Genomic DNA, 22636 nt, shown 5'->3' on the forward strand with positions numbered 1-22636 from the left:
GAGAGAAAATCTGTTAATACCATATTGTTAGGCAGTCTTTCATGTAGAACCATAAAATTTATTGAAGCATATTTGGGCAAGGCTCAAAAAGCGGCTACGATCTAGATCAGTGATAAAAATAATCGTATATTGTTATTTGTAGGGTTGAGCCCCTAGGGTTCAATAGAACCCAGAATAAAAAGCACTGATCTAACCAAATGTTACAGACCTAAATATTAGCTGTGCTTTTGACACACTAGCTCAAGTAATACCAGCACTTGTATTTTCTTAAATACTTGTAACACAATGCTTACCGCTACCCTGCATAAGCTATATACAGAGCATGTTGAAATTCTGCTTACACAAACTCCTCGGATTTCTGTCGGCTCTTTCTCATACATGTTAAATTTATTACACAAGTCACTGCTATTGCAACACTTATTCTACATTAAACAGACAGCCATTCTTGATAGCCACCTACCTAAAGAACCAGGTATTCCCGATCCAGCAGCTTATACTTTTGACCGGTTGGTTGAGAAATCGTAAGAAAATGACCCACAACGAGAAACTGCAGAAAAATAAACAAACAAAATCAAGAATTTTAGAATAGGTATGAGCCAGGTGATGAGAACTAGCAAGATCAAAAACTCTGTGTGTAGTACCTGTAAAAAAAAGGAGTAGTCACGTCTTCACAGGACTCCCAACTAGGAGCATCTGGGAGACGGACTAAAGCCACTAAGCACACGTCTATTAGTCAAAACACACTTATTATCCAATGTGTTTGCTTTCCGGTAACATCTCTTATCCTTGACTGTTTGCTAGTTCACTTGAAGCTCAAGCTTTCATCTTTGAAGAAATCCTTGCCTCGTGATCATTTATGTCGAAGTGGAGAAAAAAAAGTTTGAAAGTGTTAATAAGGGCAAAAGAATTAAAGTCTATTAGCAAGCTAGCTGTATTGAGCAAACTTGCAACAAGAAGCAACTGTTTGTTACAAACAATTTATATGAATTAAATATTAAAATTATATTTACATAGTTTTTCATAATGTATAGATGAAAAAGAGGAGCTCTTTAAACTGTACAATCATGAATTTATGTATAATGGGTTGAAAATAGAGATTAGAAATTCCAGATAATACAAACATACACTGGAATTGTCTCACCTCCTCTCTAACCAAACACTCATTCAACAAGCACTAATCGATGCAGAAACAAACAGATAGTACAAGCGGTTGTTAAGTGAAATATATTTTAAGAGAATTGAGCCGGATAAACAGCACCAGGGCCATAAGGTCACCAGGGGTCAGCCAGGTTGGTTCCGGAAAGCTCTCTATGGTAGGGGGGACTTTCTACAAATGCAAATTGGCATTAACAAATATTTCAACACAGTTCGAGTTACTTAAACCTGGTGAAAAAGCTAAGAGTTGCATTTGTGTAACTAAAGACAAAAGAAACTATTTTATTTAATCACTAGATAGCTAGTGTAGGTACATATTTGGTGAGACAAAACCTACACATCAAGAGACCTGCAGATGACAATGCGAAAATAAGATTGTTTATTTTTATTTAAAATCTTAAACTTTCCATTTCAAAAGAGGCAGGTGCTCATATCATGATCTCCTCGATAGCTCGAATTGGACTGTTTATGAATTTCTTTTTAAAGGTCGACTTGCAACAAAATTCACATTACAGTTATTTGGTATCAAAAGATTCACCATGTCTTACTCTGTTGTGTTGTAGAGGCCAAATATGTGGAAATGTGATTACAAGCTCTTAAAAGCTCAAAAACGAAAAGCCGTCATAGATCGGAATCCGTTTATTTCTCTGACGTAACCATGACAGTTTGGTTATTGTCTTGTCACGTGATGTTCTCAAATGAATTGAAAGGCCAATAAAAAGCCCAATATGGACTTATTGTAGCACTAGTTTATAACAAACACTTCGGGTTTTACCGAAGACCCCGTATCAAATATAGATGCTCGCTACTTTACAGTTTTGTTTCGGCTTGAACTAATCGTCAATGCGTCATCTGATCATGTGACCCAATACTTCGAAAATAATTTTTGCAGCACTTTTCGATTATCACAGGTAACCTACAGGCTCGTCATGATTATCAGACAATGATATGTACTCCTTCGAGCTAAGGTTAAAAAATTAAATGAATTTTTACGGTAAGTTATAAGATATCAGTGCTAAAAGTGACAGCATTACACTAACTATAAAACAGACGCGTAAGAACAATAGACATGGTTTTATTGAATACGTGAAGTATATTTGCGAAAATATTTCGACGAATAAGGTTGCATGAAAGTGTTTTTGAGCTTTTAAGAGCTTGTAATCACATTCCCACATATTTTGCACCTACAACACAACAGAGTAAGACATGGTCAATCTTTTGATATCAAATAACTGTAATGTGAATTTTGTTGCAAGTCAACCTTTAAGAGGGAAGTAATGTCGTTTTCTGTAGCACACCTCCGGTTTTTCTGGAAGAATGATCTCCCTTAGAGCAGAATTTATGGTTAGCAATTTATGTTTAGCATACTGAACAGCAAAGCATCAGGTCGGTAATTCGTGTCAATGGCAGGGTTCGAACAAGTTACTTCTCACTTCGGACTGTTAACCACAAAGTAATTGTCGGTGATTCATGGGAGTAAATAAACCCACAAGCAGATTGCGAGTGAATGACTAAAAAAGACTAGCCTAGCTACTTCCATATCGAGACAAAAGCAACAGGAAGTATCATACTTCAGTAATTTATATACCAGTCATATATATCTAGTTTAATCTTAACGTTTGTCTGTTATTCGTCTGTCCGGTTATAGCGATAAAGTTTCAGCAACAAAAATCACTTTCGTACGGGATTTAAACTCGCCACATTAAAATTGCTAGTCTATTAACAAGTAACTAACCAACAGGCTAAGCCATTCTTATTGCACCAGTCGCTCTTACCATTTACTGTATATTCTTTTTGCGATTGCACACGCTAAATAATTAACTAATACAGTGCTCCCTCGGGTTATGATGCCCCTGTTATAAGATTTTTCTGCCATACAATATGGAACACGATGTCTCTTCCTCCTCACCATATAAAAACAAAATTTTTTTCGACTCTTTTATGTCATATGATATCACGAAAAACTTTGCTTGAAATTAAAATTTGACAGTCGGTGTAGTGATGAGGACAAATTAACGAAAATGCCGATATGTTAAAGATATACGATGCTTGCCTGCTCTATATCTCACTTAAGCATTATTCATTATATGTTATAGTAAAAACGAAACCGAAAACAGATAGACCATAAACTTTCAGCCTATGACAAAGTCGGAGTTTAGTAAATGCATACTAAAACTTGGCATTAAGAAGTATGTGTTTAGTAAGCTAAATTCATTTATGTTAAATTCAACATTTATGTTATACGTCTGTCTCGAAGGTAAGAACTCCTCGCGCTATGTACATAGTACATTGTAATGTTACATTTTCTTGTAGATCATAACCACTAAACACACTAAAGTTACTGTAGGTAACTATGGTTACTAAGGTTAACATACACAATTTTGTTACTAATTTTTTATTTTACTGATTTTTATGTACAGTATATAAAATTTTGATGATCTTTACTAGGGGGTGTTTGCCTTAGATAATTACTATGAGTTTCTATACCACTTTATACCACATTTTCGCCTTATGATGCCAACACTGAAGCACATTAGAATCATATAATTGTATACTAAATAATTTTTCATTGTCAAAGCAAAACAGACTGTATTTAGCCATTACTTGCTAATGATTTCACATTTATATTTAAACACTTTTACAATTGTTTTATTTTTTCTCTTGATTTATTTCAACAGCACAAAATACTTTGTCTCATGATATGAAGTTAGAAAGTTAGAATAGTAACTGTTGTTATATGTTAAAAGAAAATACGTTTTCTGCGCAAAGACTTTTTTATTATTTTATTCATTAGTGCCAATTTATATATGAATCTCAAAGTTTGTGTGTTTGTGTGTGCTTCAGTTTGTGCAGCAATAGCTATTAATATCTTGGAATTGAAAGCTCGCTGCCGGCTGGATTTGAACTCACGGAGATTGTAACCGCGTGTTTCAAACCGCGCATTTAACCACTGAGCTATACAGTCCTTAGCATTGTATCGCTCTTATATACTGTATGCACGCGCTAAATGTGCACTTTTGATTATTACCAAATACCACCTTTTGCATTTTTCATTTTTTGAAATTGTTTAAAGACTGTATTTTTGCTACCATAACCTATTTTTTATTTGTTATTTTTAAATGTGCCGTTTCAATTTCAAATCAAACCTTAATATGGGAGGTTAATCTTTACTGATGTTTGAATTCTGATACATTGAAATTTGATTCAAATTGGATATTGAAATCTTTTCTGATATTTATTCCTCATGTTGAAACCATAAAATATTGGAGTAAATATTCTTATAAAGAAAGATAATATTTTGTTTTGATTCATTCTAGAGATAAGAAGACGGCAATAAATACATCTAATAATTACATAGAGCAATAAATACATCTAATAATTACATAGAGCAATACATCTAATAATTACATAGAGCAATAAATACATCTAATAATTACATAGAGCAATAGATCTAATAATTACATAGAGCAATAAATACATCTAATAATTACATAGAGCAATACATCTAATAATTACATAGAGCAATAAATACATCTAATAATTACATAGAGCAATACATCTTATAATTACATAGAGCAATACATCTAATAATTACATAGAGCAATACATACATCTAATAATTACATAGAGCAATACATCTTATAATTACATAGAGCAATACATCTAATAATTACATAGAGCAATACATACATCTAATAATTACATAGAGCAATACATACATCTAATAATTACATAGAGCAATACATCTAATAATTACATAGAGCAATACATACATCTAATAATTACATAGAGCAATACATCTAATAATTACATAGAGCAATACATCTAATAATTACATAGAGAAATGTAAAAGCTGAGAGTCAGATGAGTAGAAGTGTAGGCCCAGCAATACGTAAGTTCGGAAGAAGAATGAATATGCAGCTCGACTTATTTTGGCTTACACTAGATAAAGTTTGAACTATTTTATATAATGTTTACTACTGTTACATTTGATTGTGAATTCTTACTAGCTTTACCTCAGCTTTTATTTACAAAGTTGTCATGTTTGGAGCGATTTTGCGCATCACATGAGGGAAATTACTTCATATGGAGAGCGCAGTGTTTGCTCAAATGGTAGTTTCTAGCTATAAAATCTTTTAAAATTTTACTATTTTATTGTAACTAATACTACTATCTTGTAACTAATACTACTATCTTGTAACTAATACTACTATCTTGTAACTAATACTACTATCTTGTAACTAATACTACTATCTTGTAACTAATACTACTATCTTGCAACTAATACTACTATCTTGTACCTAATACTACTATCTTGTAACTAATACTACTATCTTGTAACTAATACTACTATCTTGTAACTAGTACTACTATCTTGTAACTAAATGAGAAGAAATCATATAAAAATTAACACAATACCTGGAAATAATGGAAAAATATGAATTCAATCTATTGTAAACTGGAGTAAGCTACCCCATATATTTTTGTTGCTTGCCCAACTGCTGAACCTGCATATTGCTGAGATCACACTTCCATTCAAATGATTCCACGATGAAGTAATAATACGAACATATTTTAACTAATTGTTAGCTTATTGGATTGTCATATACATTTCAAGTTTTAAATTTAAGCTTTTACATAGGCCTAGATAACGCACTTGTTACAAGGCTATATGTAGCTACTTGAAGTATGATATGAAATGAATTCAATGTATTTTTATGACAATATTTGCGCCAACGCAGGATGTAGCAATACACAAGATGAATAGCGACCTGGATGAATTCCGCGCATATTGAGCCTTTGACTGCACTAATTTATAGACAGGAGCTGAATAAGTGATTTGAAGATAAGGATGACACTCACATAGAATGTAGGTTGGGCCGACTAGTGGCCTTCACTCTCGCTAGTAGTCCGGCTTTTGCTGCGACCCTCAGGCTCCACATAGTCATCGGGCTGGGCCTCTCGTGGCTTCCCATAACCGAATATGGACGAGTTGCGCATCTTGTCGCTCACGGCAGCAACGCTTGCGTCTTCGACTGGTTTGGTTCTCGGCAGCAGTTTTAGCCTTGGTCTACTAGCCAATGACTCTACAAATTGAAATAAAACATGCTGCGAATACATAACATACATAACCTTCTCATTAGATTTTCACCACAAATCGTTATATAAATTTCTTTCATAGGAATAAAGAAAATGGTGGATAATTACGGAATTTTTCTTTAGGCAACAACTGTTCAAAAATACTAAGTAGTTCACCATGTATGTAGACCTGTGTCTTATATCAGAGAAGCAGTTCTCAAATGAAGAACATTTGATATCCAGATATTATTGCAGATATCATTGCAGATTACCCTAAGGTACAAGACTACACTATCTCTAAGTTTATCTGATCACGATGAAGATTTAGTGCCGCTTCAACTAGATAACGATGTTAAACAGGTGCTTATAGTATCTTGGGTCTAACAGGGAACTCGCTCTTTCTCTCGAAGCAATAAGGATTTTCAGTTAAATAAATGTAAAAAGCTTGGAATTTTGAAGCCTGCATTGCATATTATCACTTGTAGGCTGACATTGTTAGGGTAAGTAAACGACCAACACATTAAACTTCAAGGAAGTAAAGCAATCAAATACAAGTTATCTTGATAAAAAAGGCATGCGTAGACTCGGGCTGCTGAAATAAAAGGAGTCTATAGACCTTCTGTGACTGACGTGTCGCTATGCATTGACTTTATATTTTAGAAGATGATTTGTAAAACATAGTATTCCAACTCCAATGGGTTAAGAGAAAACTGAAAAGTTTCATTGGAGGCCCTTGCTCAAGTTGGAGGAATGAACAGCCCATCTGTTTGATGACAATCCGCGTATAGTGTATCAAGGTAATAGAAAGGGGGCATGCTGACATGGAGACAAGAGCTGACGGTAACAAAATGAGGGGATAGCTAATCCTGAGGTGTACAAAACTTGTGCTAAAACTTAAGAATACAGAACGTGTATTTGTTTAAAGAATACCTTGCCTATCCCCAAGCAAATTTAAAAATGCTCAACTTACTCACGTAACCAAAACGTTTTTATGAATCTCGTGTGTCCATCGGCACTAGACTAAGCCACTAAAAAGGCAAAAAACAAAACGTTTCGTGTAAAAACCTTCAACGATGAAAACATGCCTCAGTTTGTCAAGAATTCAGACTAGTGACAGGCTATTAGGAATACTTAGTGCATATGTTTGCAACCAATTAATTGGTTCTATTTTTTGTAGATTAAGAGTCGCATAAGGCATGCTCCAAGGATTAGAGGCATTATCAACAATAAATTATGTCACAGTGAACATTAGACTTAAGACAGTAAGAAAATTTTTCAAACACCCAGCACAGCATGGTAGTACCATTGGTTTCACTGATGACTACATCTTCTGTTGACACTCTGTCCATCTAGTGAGATATAGATCATCATCAACATACCGGACAAATATAACACAAAAAATAACTAAACAAGCAGCTGTATTGCCTGATAGAGTATGCGTCAATAGGTCACCCATGGTCATGGGTCAATAGGTCACGAGTGTTGAAAAGGAACCAAATGGCAGTGGGTGCATCAACTTTGTCAACTGTTCAGCTTGTGACACAAATTTTGCAAAATCATTGAGCTTTAATTCCAATAGAACTGAGCCTGAGGTCTTAGCAGCTTATGCTACATTGTAAGAACATATTGACAAAAGTCAGAGTTACCTGGTGAAGGTTCTCTAAATTCCTCATGGTTGGAGTCACGTCTTGGCCTTCTACCATATCCAAATTCATCTCCCCTGCGATTCCTATCATCCTGATAGCCACCTGCTTGCCCATTGTACTGTCTGGGACCACCCCTACCTGAGTAAATTCAAAATGATGTCTGAAGACCAAAACTATTCTAAGCAATCGAACATTATCAACATTTGCCAAAGATGCTCTAGCGATATAATGAAAATTACTGTAGTTCCACCTGCATATTCAAACCTTTATCAATATTAATTTCTCCACATGTTGTCAGCTACCAAGTGCTCACTGCAACTAGTGAAAATTTGCGCTGATCTCTAACAAGCCATTAGTGAAAACTTAAAAAACTAATAAATTATGAGACAGTGTACTGAAACACAAGTTCACTTCTATTAACAGTACAGTGGTACCCTGAGACACGAATTTAATTCCTTCTATAACCATGTTTGTATGTCAGCAAATTCGTATCTCAAAGCACAATTTCCAATCTAATATGCATTAATGCGATACAACAATAAGAAACCACCCCAAAATACAGTTAAATAAAATATAATACAATGTATCAAAAATTAGTAACAAAATAGTATGTTAACCTTGGCAACTGTAGCTACCTACAGTAACTTTTGTGTATTTAGTGGCCATGATCTGCAATAAAATGTAACATTACAATGTACTTTGTGTAGTACATACCGTAGGGAGTTCTCACTTTCGAGACAGATTAATAACATAAACGTTGAATTTACTTGAATGAATTTATCTTACTAAACACATACTTAATGCCAAGTTTTAGTATGTATTTTACTAAATGAAACTTCATCTTTATCATCTGTTTCTGGTTTCGTTTTCTACTATAACTTATAGCAGATAATGCTGAATCGTGAGAGATCAAGCGAGCATTGTATCTCTTTCAGCCGCTGTGGAAGCGATTTCGGCGAATAGCATATCAGCATCTTCATTATTTTGACGTATTCAGCAGTGACGGCCAAATTTTAATTTGAGAGAAATTTTCAATTCATATCTCAAATTTTTCGTCGCGCGTCACAACAAAATTGTTAGAAATTTTCTTGACAAATCTCAAATTAATCGTATGTTGGGACAATCATATCCCAAGGTACCACTGTATTAGGTAATTCATTTTAAATCTTATTATTCATTTGGCAAAAACCAACATTTTGCCATATTTTTATAATATAAAAGTCCATGAACATCACTTTATACACTTCACTTATCAAGTGTCACTTTAAACCTGTTAGCGATGTAGAACTTGGGTTTAACTCTACTCCAACAAATGCTAGGCAAAATAGCAAGGGCATTACCTTATGAGTATTGATCTGGAACAGCTGCATATTGATTGATATTGATTGTAAAACAAACAGCTTATCAAGTTATCGTACAAGGTATGACAGCTGCAGTCTCGAAATTAAAAAAAAAAAGTTACCAGACAGGCAACCTGAATTTATTAAAACAAGTGAAACAATTCATAACAGCCACAATCCATAAATTTTTAATAATTTGAATAATAATATGTTACAAAAACAGCTCATTCAAAATTTACATATTAAACTCTTCTAAAAAGATGAAAGCAACCTAATTTGCAAAAATTCTTGAGATGCACTTCCTTCATTAGCTACAGATTACAGTTTTTGTACTTTGTGATTTACCAGAAGCACTATCATTAGCCACTACCAGGATTACAAAAAATGCAATGGATAATTGTTTTTACCAAATGCCTGCACTACGAGAGAGCTAAACAAATGTCACATTTTCCGTAAACAACGAGTGCAAACTTATTGCATTTAGACATTTGTGTTGATTTGTCAATCTTCAAGAGTCAGCTATAAGTACAAAGGCATGATGAGGCATGATGAGCAATAACAGGCTTACTATTCAAACAATAATTCAAAGATAATTTAGCTCCACCTACATTTTTGTTGAAGATGCTTAATCATTGTGTACTGTGAGCTTTTTTGTAATTGCTATAGTAAAGTACATGTAGCTTGATAAAGCTTGCAAAGCTTTCATTTTGAGACCAGGTGCTACATATGTACATCGATCAGAGGAACTGGTCAGGTGCAATCTGAGGGCACTAAGGTGAGCAGACGGTATTATCTATGTTCCTTAAGGTGGTCAAAAACCAGTGTACTGTACAGCTTGTGCGTATTCAACTGGTTGTGGTGGGAGATGGCAACTAGACATCAGTTTTGTGAGTGTTACAAACAAGCAAAAGGTAAGTGGGAGTGTTAAAAATTCTGAATCGTTGTGTACTGTGAGCTTTTGCATTTGCTATCTCTGATGCACATGTAGCTTGATAAAGCTTGCAGAGTTGTTTGTTGAAGCTGAGAGCTAAATACATCAGCTAGCGAGTGTGTTTCAGACAGAGCCGTTGCTCCAAAATCTTTTGTTGCGGAGACAACTCTGAACTAGATACTTCGCCTACCGAGAATTTGCCTCCGAAGATTCTTTTTAATCTAGTGACTAAAAACAAAATGGTTTTCTAGGATCACTAGCAAATTCGTCAAGCATTACACTCATCCCATATGGTGATTACATTTTAAGAAAGTATGTCATTTGGATTTACTATTAGTTAACATGTAAGGGGAGTACTCTTTTCATAGCAGTAGTGTCTGTTTATCTCTCAAATAGTATGATGACATTTAGCAATTTCCATGTCGCACACGCTGCCTCAAGACAGTAAATGTATCGGAGCATCCTGGCAAAAATGGTGTCGGAGGAGAGGTTAGTGTGACAGGCGAAGGACAAGTTCATAATTAGAGAGCAAGAAGAGTCCAGCTTACTCCTAGATGTTTGAAGTTACATTATTTTGTGCAAAAATATGTTATACCAACCAGCGCTTTTCGATTTTCTATGTGTACTCCTCTGAAAACACGCAGGACCAAAATGTATCATTGACCCGAGCTATGTAATGAGCAATCGTTGGGCTTACACACACCTATACACTTACAGTTATCCTTTACATGTCATGTTCAGTAATAGGTAAGAGTCCAGCTTACCCCTTCGGTCAAAGTCCCTTTGTTGATCAAAGCCTTCCCGGCCGCCATCTCTGAAACCGCCACCGCCACCTCCTCCTCTCATATTATTGAAGCCACCTCTGTTACCACCTCTGCCTCTCCCCCTGTCATTGCGCCTGTCTTGAGCAATATCAACTCTGATATGTTTATCCTCGAAGACCTGCAAGGGAAGTACTGATGAGAGCAACAAGAGCAAGAATGCTGGTATTACATGTAAGAGGCAGGCATTTACTGTAAAAGTACTAGTTGAGTACTACTTACTTACGTACAAGCACTGCGAAACACATGAAAGAGATTATGGGAAGACGACAGGAAACCTGACAGAGTTCACAGAATTTAAGTTAAAAGGACTGGGCCGATAACAGAGCAGAGTAGATTGCTTCTAGATACGTGAAAAGAAACAAGGAAAGACAATCACACTTGTAATTTAAACACATCGGCACAATGAAATAATGAAGAGAATTTGGTACAGTGATGGATACACAAAAGCTGAAAGCATATAGGGACTATGAACTGCTAAAAATAAAATTCAAGAAAAAGGTAAGAAAGAAGCTCAGATGAAACGGATAAAATACGGTAAAGGATGATGAATGTTAAATGGGACAAAGTAAAGTTGCCAAGAAAGAGTAGACCGTGAGAAAGTGGAAGAAATTTTTTAATTGCAAAGTTTTAAGTACATTTTTAGACATTTTTCACCGCATTACATGATCATCAACAACAAATGTGCTGAATTCGCGCGCATACTTTACGCGCACGAATTCAGCACAAACTGTGAATTATGCATAGGTTCATCAATAATTCACAGCTTGACAAAAATGGATCCAAATCATGAAAGAAGATTGATTCTACACATTGATATATGGAATGATTGCCAAACTGAATTATTAAGACAATTTTAAGCATGGTTGGTCCATAGCAATAAAAGAACATGACAAAATGGTTAAACCACAACCGGGTGACTAAAACAAATGATTTGAGTGAATGCAATGCAAAAAGCAACTCGGAAGCCATGAGACAAGGGGCAATAGACTGGAGCGAAAGAGATTGACTACTTACCGCACCATCATACTCCAGGGCTTCCACGAGCGACTGCGGATCAGCAAACTCCACATAGGCAAAGCCTACAACCAGAGCGCAGTATCAGCAAAATTACTAACAGCCAGGCATTTCCATGCAAGATGCATCAAAAGATGGAAGACGACGAAAACACTGATTAGTTAAGTTTTGCTTGGTTACATACAATATGTTGCTAGCAATTTCAACATGGAAAAAATTACTACTGAAAAAACAAAAGGAGTACAACAGCTCACCTTTGAATTCATCAGTGTCTCTGTCTCTCACTAGCCTCACGCTGATTATCTAAAACAAGAAGAGCCTCAAAGCTATAGCAATCGAACCTACAGGAGCCAAACAGTGAAAACATCACCAAATCATACAGACACTTGTCTAGTTACAACCACAGACGCTTGTAGAATACTTGTAGAGTACTTGTAGAATACTGACCGACTGGTTTTCAAAAACCTTCTCGATATCTCCCTGAACCAGCCCCGCCGGCAAGTTGCCAACATATGCCTTGTATGGAGCCTCTGTTGGAAATTGTTTCTGTTGTCGACCTCCTCGTCCACCACCTCGGCTACAAAATATAAATTTAAGATCGGGTCTCAAAGGAAAAGCAAAACAGCGAAACTGGTTGGCACAACTCTTCCTTGAGTGATTAGGGCTTCTACGACTTTACACCTCGGTGATTCGTCCATATTAGAGGAGAAATCTAATTATAAAATATTGGTATTGCACATAAGCTGATTTTAAATAAGATACTATTAGAGCTCACTAAGCTCTTTTAAAAAATGTGTAATAACTAAGGCTAAAGTTGAGTGTTACTGAGAAAACTTCTAGTCAGTGTCACTCGCCATACGTACATTAGAAAAATATGCATTTTGATGAACTAGCTGCTTATCCTTATAACTGTTTGAGTCGGTGAGACCAATAAAAACTAATTTGTCCAATTTTAAAGACAATCACAAACATATGCCCTAAAAACTATACAAATATTTGATGAAAATTGCGAACTACATGCTTGTAGACATGCCACTGCTGTTACATCCAATTGTCACCATTTTTACGCTTTTCACATATTCTGTACACTTAAAAGCATTTACCTTCACTGCAATGAGATCAATAATGGTATTAAAGCTAATCATTACAATATATATATACAGTCGTGGCCAAAAGTATTAACACACCCCCACATTTTTCATATTTAGTTATTGCGCTATTACAAGGGCCCTGGCCCACATAACATGTATGTATATGTACACATAAATATGTCTGATATATACTTACATTGCGTCAATATGAATCCTTCGTTTTATATTAATGATTTAGCAATATTTAACAATTGATGAATCCTATACACACATCCAAATTTCACATTTTCAATTTGATTAAACCAATAATTATTAGGTGTAAGATAAGAGATAAATGTTTGCACGCAAGTTTTGAAAATGCTGAATTATTGTATACTGTGAGGTTTTTTATATTTCCCATCTGTGATGTATATGGGACTGTCCATAATCCGAAATGGGATATACAAAGAAGTTTTAGTTTAAAATGATTAATGACATAGCAAAAATACAATTTCCAGTAAAATCACAAGAAAGAGCTCATAATGAAGTACAATTTGATAGCTCACGAGGCATGATTCAACTGTCAGTTCTCCAGCTAAGGCCGAGTTAGTGAACTAACTCTGGAAAATATGAAAATTGAACTTAGTGAGACCAACATTTGACACAGAAAAATCTCTGAATTGATTCGTGTCAATTAACCCAAATTTTGTTGCTCCTACTCAAGGTCTTGAAATATTAAGGCTTGCCTAGGGGCTAACAGATATTGCGGATGCATATATTCGCAAGTGTGTTGATAACTTGATCATGTATAAAGAAATAGGCTGGGTCTATCTGTTTGATATCAAGGAAATTCAATCTGATAGCAACTGGAATAAACCACAAAATACATACAATAAGATGTTGGAGGTTTTGGCACATGTTTTTATTTATAGTTTTTTTTAAATGGGGCTGCTTGTGAATAGTGATGAGACACTCACAGGGGGTTTGATTGAGTAACTTGATTGTTGAATTTTATTTCATATAATATGTTAAATACAATATGTAATTATACATAATAATCCTGTATATATATATAAAATGGACAAATTAAATAGGAATTGTGAGTTGTGTACTCTTGATACAGATGACCACATAAAAATATTGCTCTACTAGAAATGTTCAAATACAGTACAATATCTTGAAACTACACGTATATAAGCAGCTGGCCTACTACAAAAGCCTCCAACCCGCTATCTAGCCTTACCCACAATCCAATTAAAAAACATCCATATTTTTAGTGATTTCAGCGATTTCTCCAGGAACATTGCAGAAATGATCAGTCTCTGGCACAGTTTTTAAACCTTACCACGTTTAGTCAGAAAGTCACAGTTACATGTAATGTGACTTGGGTTAATTGCTGCGGAGGGCAACAAACTCCTTTGTGTTGGCGGTCTGGGCACTTTAAAAACCCATCTTGTCTTCTTAGTTTTCTCTTTAAACGAGATGGCGGTTGGACATAAGTCGTCATTTACATAAATACTAAAAGCGGTGGGGTCGAAAATAAGAAATCTATGTGTGCTGTGATTTTTCTTGTAATTGCTGTGTCTTATAGTTTGATATTTTTTGTGGTTGAAAACTAAACTAAGAAATTAAAGAGAGTGCTTTGAACAAGCTAGAGCTGCCAATTCAACAGAAATGTAGAATCATTATTGCTTTCTAACAATCATATATTTACAGAACTGTGGCCTGAGGAGAGAGACTTGTGACAAACTGGATTACCCTAAAAACCAGCCAACAAACATCACACCTTCAGCTGGTAACTGTTATCTATGTTACAATAGATTAATAGATACTAAAAGGAAACTGGCTTTTTGGCTAGATGATGGGAAGTAACAGACTAAGAGATAAGAAATGATAATGCAATGCATGGACTGAAATCAAATAAAGTTAGCCACCTTGTGATATGACTTGTATAACAGAACTTTCATTCCAAGCGGTAGCATATTCAGACAATGTTAGAAAACCTGCTACGTTTATATTTTTAGACAACGAATATAGGCCTGTTTTAGGCAAACAAAACTAGACATTTAGAAGTGGGCTACGATTGACACAAAATATTTCATACCTACAGCAGCTTATTTGAGAGTTTAATACAAAGTGAGATGTATATTTTACAGCCATGGTAAACGCGAAGAGACAAACTAATTAGGCCTACTGAGAAAAGAGTCAAAGTTGTGAATATGATAAAACCTGTCAGACAAGATCGTACAACTGATGTTTGAATTTACATAAGTTACCATAAAACCTCTAATTGAACACCACCTTCATTTGACCGCCACTATGAAAAAAGGTTAAAAAAACGCGCCACCCTCAATTTGAACGTCACTTTGACAATCCTTGATCTTCATGAACCCATCATATCAAGAAATCAGTAGAAAAGTGTCCACAAAGTCATATTAATAGTGAATCTTTACATCAATCAAAATCAACTCTCTCGTGGTCACACCCCAAAGATTTTAGCTTTTTAGTTTTTCGTTAAAACTTTGAAAGCAACACCATAGAAAAAATTAATAACTGTCTCAGGCCATAGTAGTTCCTTGTTTAATGCGATCTTAATACTTCGAAGTACATGTATATAAAAACGGTATACGTTTGTGATGGTAAAAAAGTGACGTTTAGCAAGCAAAAAACTTTTACTATGCAAAAAAATCTTTGGCATAGCAAAACTAAGTTTTGTTATGCCAAAGATTAGTGTCCAAAAAATTGTTTGGACACTAATATCGACTATTTATGAGAGAAGAATGTACAGAAGATGTACAGAAGAAAAGTTGAGGTCAGAAAACATTATGGAAGGTATTGGACAACCAGAAGATGTTCGTTCAATTGAAAGCAATAACCAGAACGCAGCTATCTAAGCAAACAGTGCAAATATTTTCGTTTTAATAAAGCTAATTTTTGTTTCTAGATGTAATATAAGTATAGTTCATTTATGTCACTTGTTCATGAATATATCTTTGTAGCATTTGATAGATTACATTATTATATATATAACTTTTAAATTTGAGGATTTGTAGCTTATTATTTGATAGCATCATTGCGGTAATTTGATCTTACATTTGATCGACGCTGGTAACTCCTTTTTTATTGCACATAAAAAGCTAATTTTGGCTGCAAACTGTAACAAACATATCGAAGAGTGCAATGAGCTTTTATGCAACCTTAGTAAATATAGATATAAATTAAATTTGGTAAATATAGATATAAATAAAATGTCTTCAAATTTAGAATGAAATAAAAATTGAAAGCTGGAAACAGTTGCAAAGCAGGACATAGGCTATAATATCATTGTACGTCAATTGCAAGCAATAGACATCAACTGGTAGAGATATTTCTCGGTTTCTCAATGCATATTTATTAAAGGACCTTTGACAAGTTGGAGGTAAATTAACAGATTTAATGCATCAAAAGGTTTAATATCGCTCCACCGGAAAGAGTGCAAAATGCAGGCAACATTCGCTACGCCTGTAAAGGGGTTGAATTCATCTTCCCGAAATTCTGACAAGCTATTTGAAAAATATAACGCCAGCCTCTCTTTGAATGTCACTTCCAATTTACTGCCACTATAAAAGAAGGATTGAAAAATAGAGCCATGGCGTTCAATTAAGAGGTTTTACGGTGCATTATTTGGTGCAAAAATATATTATACTGAATAGCGCTTCCGATTTCTTGCATGTACTTCTCTGAAAACACGCAGGACAAAACACATCATTGACCGGAGGTATGTAATGTGCAATCATTGAGGCTTACACACACATATACACTCACAGCTATCCTTTACATGTCATCTTCAGTAATAGGTAAACAGCGCAGTCGTTACTCTATTGGGGTGAGGAAAACCTGGTTGAATCAAGACACAATTGTTTTTAGCCTTTACTGAACACGTCTACTACATAGCAAGCGGTTGGGTAGCCTTAAGGCGTGGTCACACGAGCACCGAACCAAACTAAATGACGCAAAATGACATCGCTCTCAGCTGTAAAAAGTTTGGCCGAAGACATTTCTAGCCGAAACGAACCATTTCGGTACAGCTCGAAATTTTGTGGCCGACCCCTTGCTCTTATCGGTTGGTTAAAACTCTAGAATTCTAGCGAGCACGCGTCACATTTCTCCTTACGTGCGTGTGAGTAAAGTTAAAAAAGAAATGGGACGATACTTTTATTTCGTTAAATAAACAACATGAAGCAATTTACGACAAGGTTCACCTGGACTTGTGATTGTGTTGCATAAATGTAAGATGTTGCACTTAAGTTTTGCATAAATGTAAGGGAATGGTTGTGATTTTCTTTCGTGTAGAATATAAGTAATGTGTCATATTCATCCTGATGAAGTATCGTTGACTGATTTATTTATGTAAAACCACAGTACTACGATAAACACTGTTTTTGTTTGTTATGTACTCAGCATAGAAAAACATTCATATGTTAATAAATATAATTATGTTGATGAGAAGGGTTGGCAAAATCTTTAAATCGAGTGATTTATTTTGAGCAGCTGAACGATCTTTTGATAAATCTGCTGTGTAATTATAATTTATAATTGTTCCTCAAAGTTTTTTGTTTACAATAAAAATATTTAACTCAAATACATAACAACTACTAATGAAACCGTGTCCTGTCTCTATACGTATGGTATCTAGGAGGTGAAGCGACTTCAGATGCCGTGTGACATGTGCCACAAACCGAACCAGCCTCCGAACCGAACCTATGTCGGTTCGGTGCTCGTGTGAACACGCCTTTAGTCTACAATCAAACATTGATGAAGATCTCCAGCAATATTTATCAATGGTGCGATGTGGCTCACTGCAAGTTCTCTAGAACTCGATTATGCATTTCTGTCAACACCCACCCCTGATGTTCCAAAACATGACATTAAGAACCTTTTGGATGTCATGTGTTGGAAACAAGGCTACTTTGCAAGTCAAAACAAATATTTACTCCAGCTATAGATCATATGTGAAAGAATTCGTTGGTACAGGTGACTAAAATTTCTCAACGGTTTGGTATCAAAACTTGCAGTCTAAAATTACTTATAGAGAAGCCACTTTTAGAATACATAATATTTCCCATGATATAGCGCATAAGACCATATTATGGAGTTGTCGATTAATGCTTTTCTACATACGGTATAACCTTGTGCTGCAATTTATCATTATCGAACACATTCAGAGTACAAACAAGAGTTTACTAATACACAATTGAATTGTTTGCAAGCAATCAATACAAACGTGGTATAAAAGGTTTAATAAATCCATTCTAGAATTTCTAAACAATGCAACAGGTAATGAAGTTCATGAATTTTGATGGTGCAGCCTATAGTGTGACTATGTTTCTGACGAGTTCGCATCATAAACCTTTTGAACGTGTTCTCATTTATATGACACATTGTCGTGCTCATTAGGCTACATCCTATCAAAAGAGTAGTAAATGAAATGTATTACGCTCGTACCTATTAAACCGACAAGTTTACTTGCCAACATCCACAATCGACCGAAAACTTACGATAAGTCAAATTAACTAGTTCCTGCGCACAAATACCCGTACATCAATAATCCAACATGCTGTTAAAAGAAGTCATGGCTTAAATCTATTACAATGTGATATGGTGTGATTTTCTGCTGTTAAAAGAAGTCATGGCTTAAATCTATTCCAATGTGATTTTTCTGAGGGAGTTAAAGCCAATCGGCTATTGACAAATATGTCCTAGCTAACATAACCTAACACTACCAAAACAATATGAACACAGCTAAAAGCCATCATTAATCCCTTGGCTATTTACCGATTGTCATACCCTCGCCGATCTTCATATCCTCCGGAATTGTAGTTTTGGTAGAAATCAGCCATGTTGTGGGTACAAAAGAGGGCATGCGCAGCAATACTCACGTACTCAAATAAATTGCTTTTCAAGAGTGCTTAGCCTCCGCTTCATAAATTTACGTAGTAAACATCGTGTTGATCGACACCGGTGTCACTACATAAAGCCAACGCTAACAACATATTCTTCCACGTGCAAAGTGTTTCCATCAAAGTAAGGATGCGGCTGGTATCCCAACAAATGGAGCCTGACTTAACGGAGAGAAAATATAAAACCAAAACAGATGTATCTCAAGATGTATTGGACACTTTTTGGGGACTATCGTCAACCAATGAAGATGAGCGATCTAAAAACTGTATGGCTTTGCTAGAAGCGCTTGGAAAGGTTGGGGTTATATTGTTGGTTGGCATTTTACGTGATCGAACTAGCTGGTATAACTAAAGAGTTGAACAATTCTCAACTGATAAAGGAAATAAGTAAGATGTATATCTGAATACTACGTAGCACGATCAAATGACATTTTTTCATAATTCCATTGTTTAAATTGTAATTAATGTTGCATTCAATGAAGTTATTCGTATGGCCTTACGTTACATTAACAAGCAGAGATGTTTAAAGGCTTTAAAAATGAATCGATTCATTTCAATACTTATCTAAGAATTAGCAGTTCAATTCCCAATTTTTCAATTCCCAAGTTCAATTCAATAAGCAAAACACTACAATTCAATTTTCAATTCTTTAGACAAAATCAATTCTCCATCATATTGCCACCTGTCCGCTAGCTAGCTTGTTCAGATTTTGCTCTGAATAGAAGTTGCTCACCTACACAAATGTTGTTGGGTAGTTCTTATGCAAAACAATCTTAGAAATAAAATAAACATTGATTGTTGCAATTTTATTTTATCATATACCATAGGCCAGTTTCTCAATGCACTTGGTGGTTACATTTAAAAAATATGTTTTATTAAAGTTGCTGGGGTCATCCTCGATCTATGACTAAATACTCCTCCACCTCGGCACTGTTTGCAAGCGGAATGCATAGAATCTTCTTAATTTAAGTCAACTTGGGCATCTACCTGATGTACACATTGTCAAAGAATTGACAATATCAATAAGTTAAATTTGTCAATATATAAATATACCTCACTTAATTAATTTTTTATTATTGTTCTGTTGTTTATAAAAAATATTATTTATTAATCAATTTATTCAATTATTTGTTTGTAACAGAAAATTTCAACATTCATTATACGCATTATAATAATTATTTATTAACCACCACTAGTAGTAAATGAATGAACTCTGAATAATAAAAAAATAGATAATATTTACCATGATCAATAATAGATCTAGTTTGAGATACACCAAAAAATGAAAAGCTTTGGATAGAGCAATAATAATTGAAGATAATGCTCTCTCTCATTCATTTACTACATTTAGACTTCTTATCTCATCTCATGCATTCAATGTAGCACAATAATTAATAATCAAGTATTACCTAAAATAATAATAAACTACTTACCGCTACAGGCAATTCTTCGTCTCGAAAAACAAGTGTCATCATCGCTAGCGCTAGTCCTATCATTCCTAGTCAATCATCTCTAATATTATTATAATAATACTCTAAAAAAAGAGATGCTGTTGTTAGTAAGTTAATAAAATATATTTATTAAATATTGAATAAATTAGTGGAATCACCAGACTAGTGAAACTATTTATCCGGCGAGAAAAAATCTTGCCAACAAACCACAAAATTGAGAACAACTAGACCAGTGAACTGCCACTGAGTCCTGAGTGATAAATTTAGACAACTGCGCAGGGCGAGGCCTGATGCTTGAATGAGACATGATTACATTCGTTTGCACTTTGCATGACAATCGAAACATCATAGCTAAACTTGTTTCCAGTGCACAGGCAACCATATGGTTGTAGATGTAGAGCTATGATGTAGAGCTATACTATGTCTATACTATGTGGTACATAAATAATAATAATAATACTACATATTATTGACAAATTTTATATAACGTGTGTGGTGATATCGAGGTTTATGAAAACATTAAATGTGTGTGGCTGGCACTACTGGACTGCATTTACAATTAACTGATTGGTTTAATAAGATATCACTGTCCATGATAGATTTTTGTGAACACCGTAATAATTCACTAAACATAGGATACTGAGGTAGTAATAATAAATAGAAGCATTTTCTCGAGTCTTTTTGTTTATTGAAAAATGGAGAATCGATTCAATCCGTCTATGGTGACAGTAAAGACTCAATTGAATTCTTATTCGTAGGATGCTTTGAGTCAATACAATTCTACAGCAAGTAAAAGATACCCGAGAATCAATTCAATTTGTTTGTAAATTGTAGCCTTAAGATTTGCTCAAGCAAGCGTGTTAACTTGAGTGCCCATATCTGTTAACAACATAACATACAGGGAAGTTTTTTGCATCAACAATTCCATATGGTTGTTGCAACGTTACAGTCAATTCTAATTGGTTGGTGCAATGTTACAGTCAATTCTAATTGGTTGTTGCAACGTTACAGTCAATTCTAATTGGTTGTTGCGACATTACAGTCAATTCTAATTGGTTGTTGCAACGTTACAGTCAATTCTAATTTGTTGTTGCAATGTTACAATCAATTCCAATTGGTTGTTGCATCATTGCAGTCAATTCTAATTGGTTGTTGCAACGTTACATTCAATTCTAATTGGTTGTTGCAACGTTACAGTCAATTCTATTTGGTTGTTGCAACGTTACAGTCCATTCCAATTGGTTGACACTGCAACATTACAGTCAATTCTAATTGGTTGTTGCAATGTTACAACCAATTCCAATTGGTTGTTGTATCATTGCAGTCAATTATAATTGGTTGTTGCAACATTACAGTCAATTCTAATTGGTTGTTGCAACGTTACAGTCAATTCCAATTGGTTGACACTGCAACATTACAGTCAATTCTAGTACAGTAGTTTGATTGCATCACCTTTGATGGCCACTTTGACAAAGCTATCATTTAGCTTTCTATATATTGCCTTTTTACCGGTGGTCTTAGATGGCTTTCATTCGCTATATTGATCTCTTTACCTTAAAACATATACTGAATAAAAACCTTAAACTAGCTGGTCATAGTTCACAGAGAAGTACCGCTCTGGTTCTTTCAGTCAAAATCTGTAAACTTGTGAGATTAGCCATTATATAAAACCAATACAAAAACAAAAACCCTGCAATGAAGTTTGTGTGATGTTTTGGAGTTGAGTTTTTGGTACTGCGAGAGTGCTAATGTATCATTACAGCATGATCTGTTTACTTTGCATCTAACATTTCGTGTTAGTGAAAGTGCATGAGAGTGTTTTTCTGGTGTGTGGTTATCTTTTTTCAATGATTTTGCATCAGCTTTTATTGGTAAATGACCCAAAGATTTGTGTCTGTATCTGATTGAAACCAGTTTAGTTAATTTTGTTAATAATTGTGTTAATTGAAAATCTCTATAAGATGATTCGCTAAAGGCTTCTAAGACAAATCTTTCTATCTTTAATAATTGTATAAATACAATATATAATATAATAAAAGTAATGTAATGGTGTTATAATTAGTGTAATTCAAATGATTATACATTATTCAAAGTGTAATGAGGAAAAAGAGTATGGACCATAATGGCAAGAAATTGAGTTGACTTGAGATGATAGATTAGACAATCCACCATTTTTTTTTACGTCAA

The 22636-nt window shown here is 34.8% G+C and overlaps 2 protein-coding genes across 2 annotated transcripts in view; one reads left to right on the plus strand and one right to left on the minus strand.

The window, feature by feature from the left end:
• Positions 1-915: 915 nt before the first annotated feature.
• Positions 916-18972, minus strand: LOC137391108 (eukaryotic translation initiation factor 4H-like). Its single transcript, XM_068077469.1, has 8 exons — positions 18874-18972; positions 12437-12566; positions 12244-12292; positions 11990-12054; positions 10916-11093; positions 7881-8018; positions 6019-6242; positions 916-1327 (listed from the first exon to the last, which is right to left on the minus strand). Exons 1-7 carry the CDS (start codon positions 18936-18938, stop codon positions 6040-6042), a joined length of 828 nt encoding a protein of 275 aa, XP_067933570.1. The 5' UTR covers positions 18939-18972; the 3' UTR covers positions 916-1327; positions 6019-6039.
• A 150-nt stretch (positions 18973-19122) lies between these two features.
• Positions 19123-22636, plus strand: part of LOC137390081 (uncharacterized) — a 38802-nt gene continuing 35288 nt past the window's right edge. The window contains exon 1 of the mRNA XM_068076328.1: positions 19123-19293. Coding sequence (XP_067932429.1) covers positions 19129-19293 — 165 coding nt within the window. The 5' untranslated portion in view covers positions 19123-19128. The remainder of the gene's footprint in view (positions 19294-22636) is intronic.

The sequence above is a fragment of the Watersipora subatra genome, chromosome 3 (assembly GCF_963576615.1).
Source record: "Watersipora subatra chromosome 3, tzWatSuba1.1, whole genome shotgun sequence".
NCBI lineage: Eukaryota > Metazoa > Bryozoa > Gymnolaemata > Cheilostomatida > Watersiporidae > Watersipora > Watersipora subatra.

What these genes read in the sequence shown, in the direction of transcription:
- LOC137391108 (XM_068077469.1), bottom strand. Translation starts at nt 18,938, where the DNA reads ATGGCTGATTTCTACCAAAACTACAATTCCGGAGGATATGAAGATCGG. An exon ending in AGGTTTTTGAAAACCAGTCG is followed by an intron (nt 12,293 to 12,436) that starts GTCAGTATTCTA and finishes TTCTTGTTTTAG; the next exon opens with ATAATCAGCGTGAGGCTAGT. An exon ending in AGACACTGATGAATTCAAAG is followed by an intron (nt 12,055 to 12,243) that starts GTGAGCTGTTGT and finishes CTCTGGTTGTAG; the next exon opens with GCTTTGCCTATGTGGAGTTT.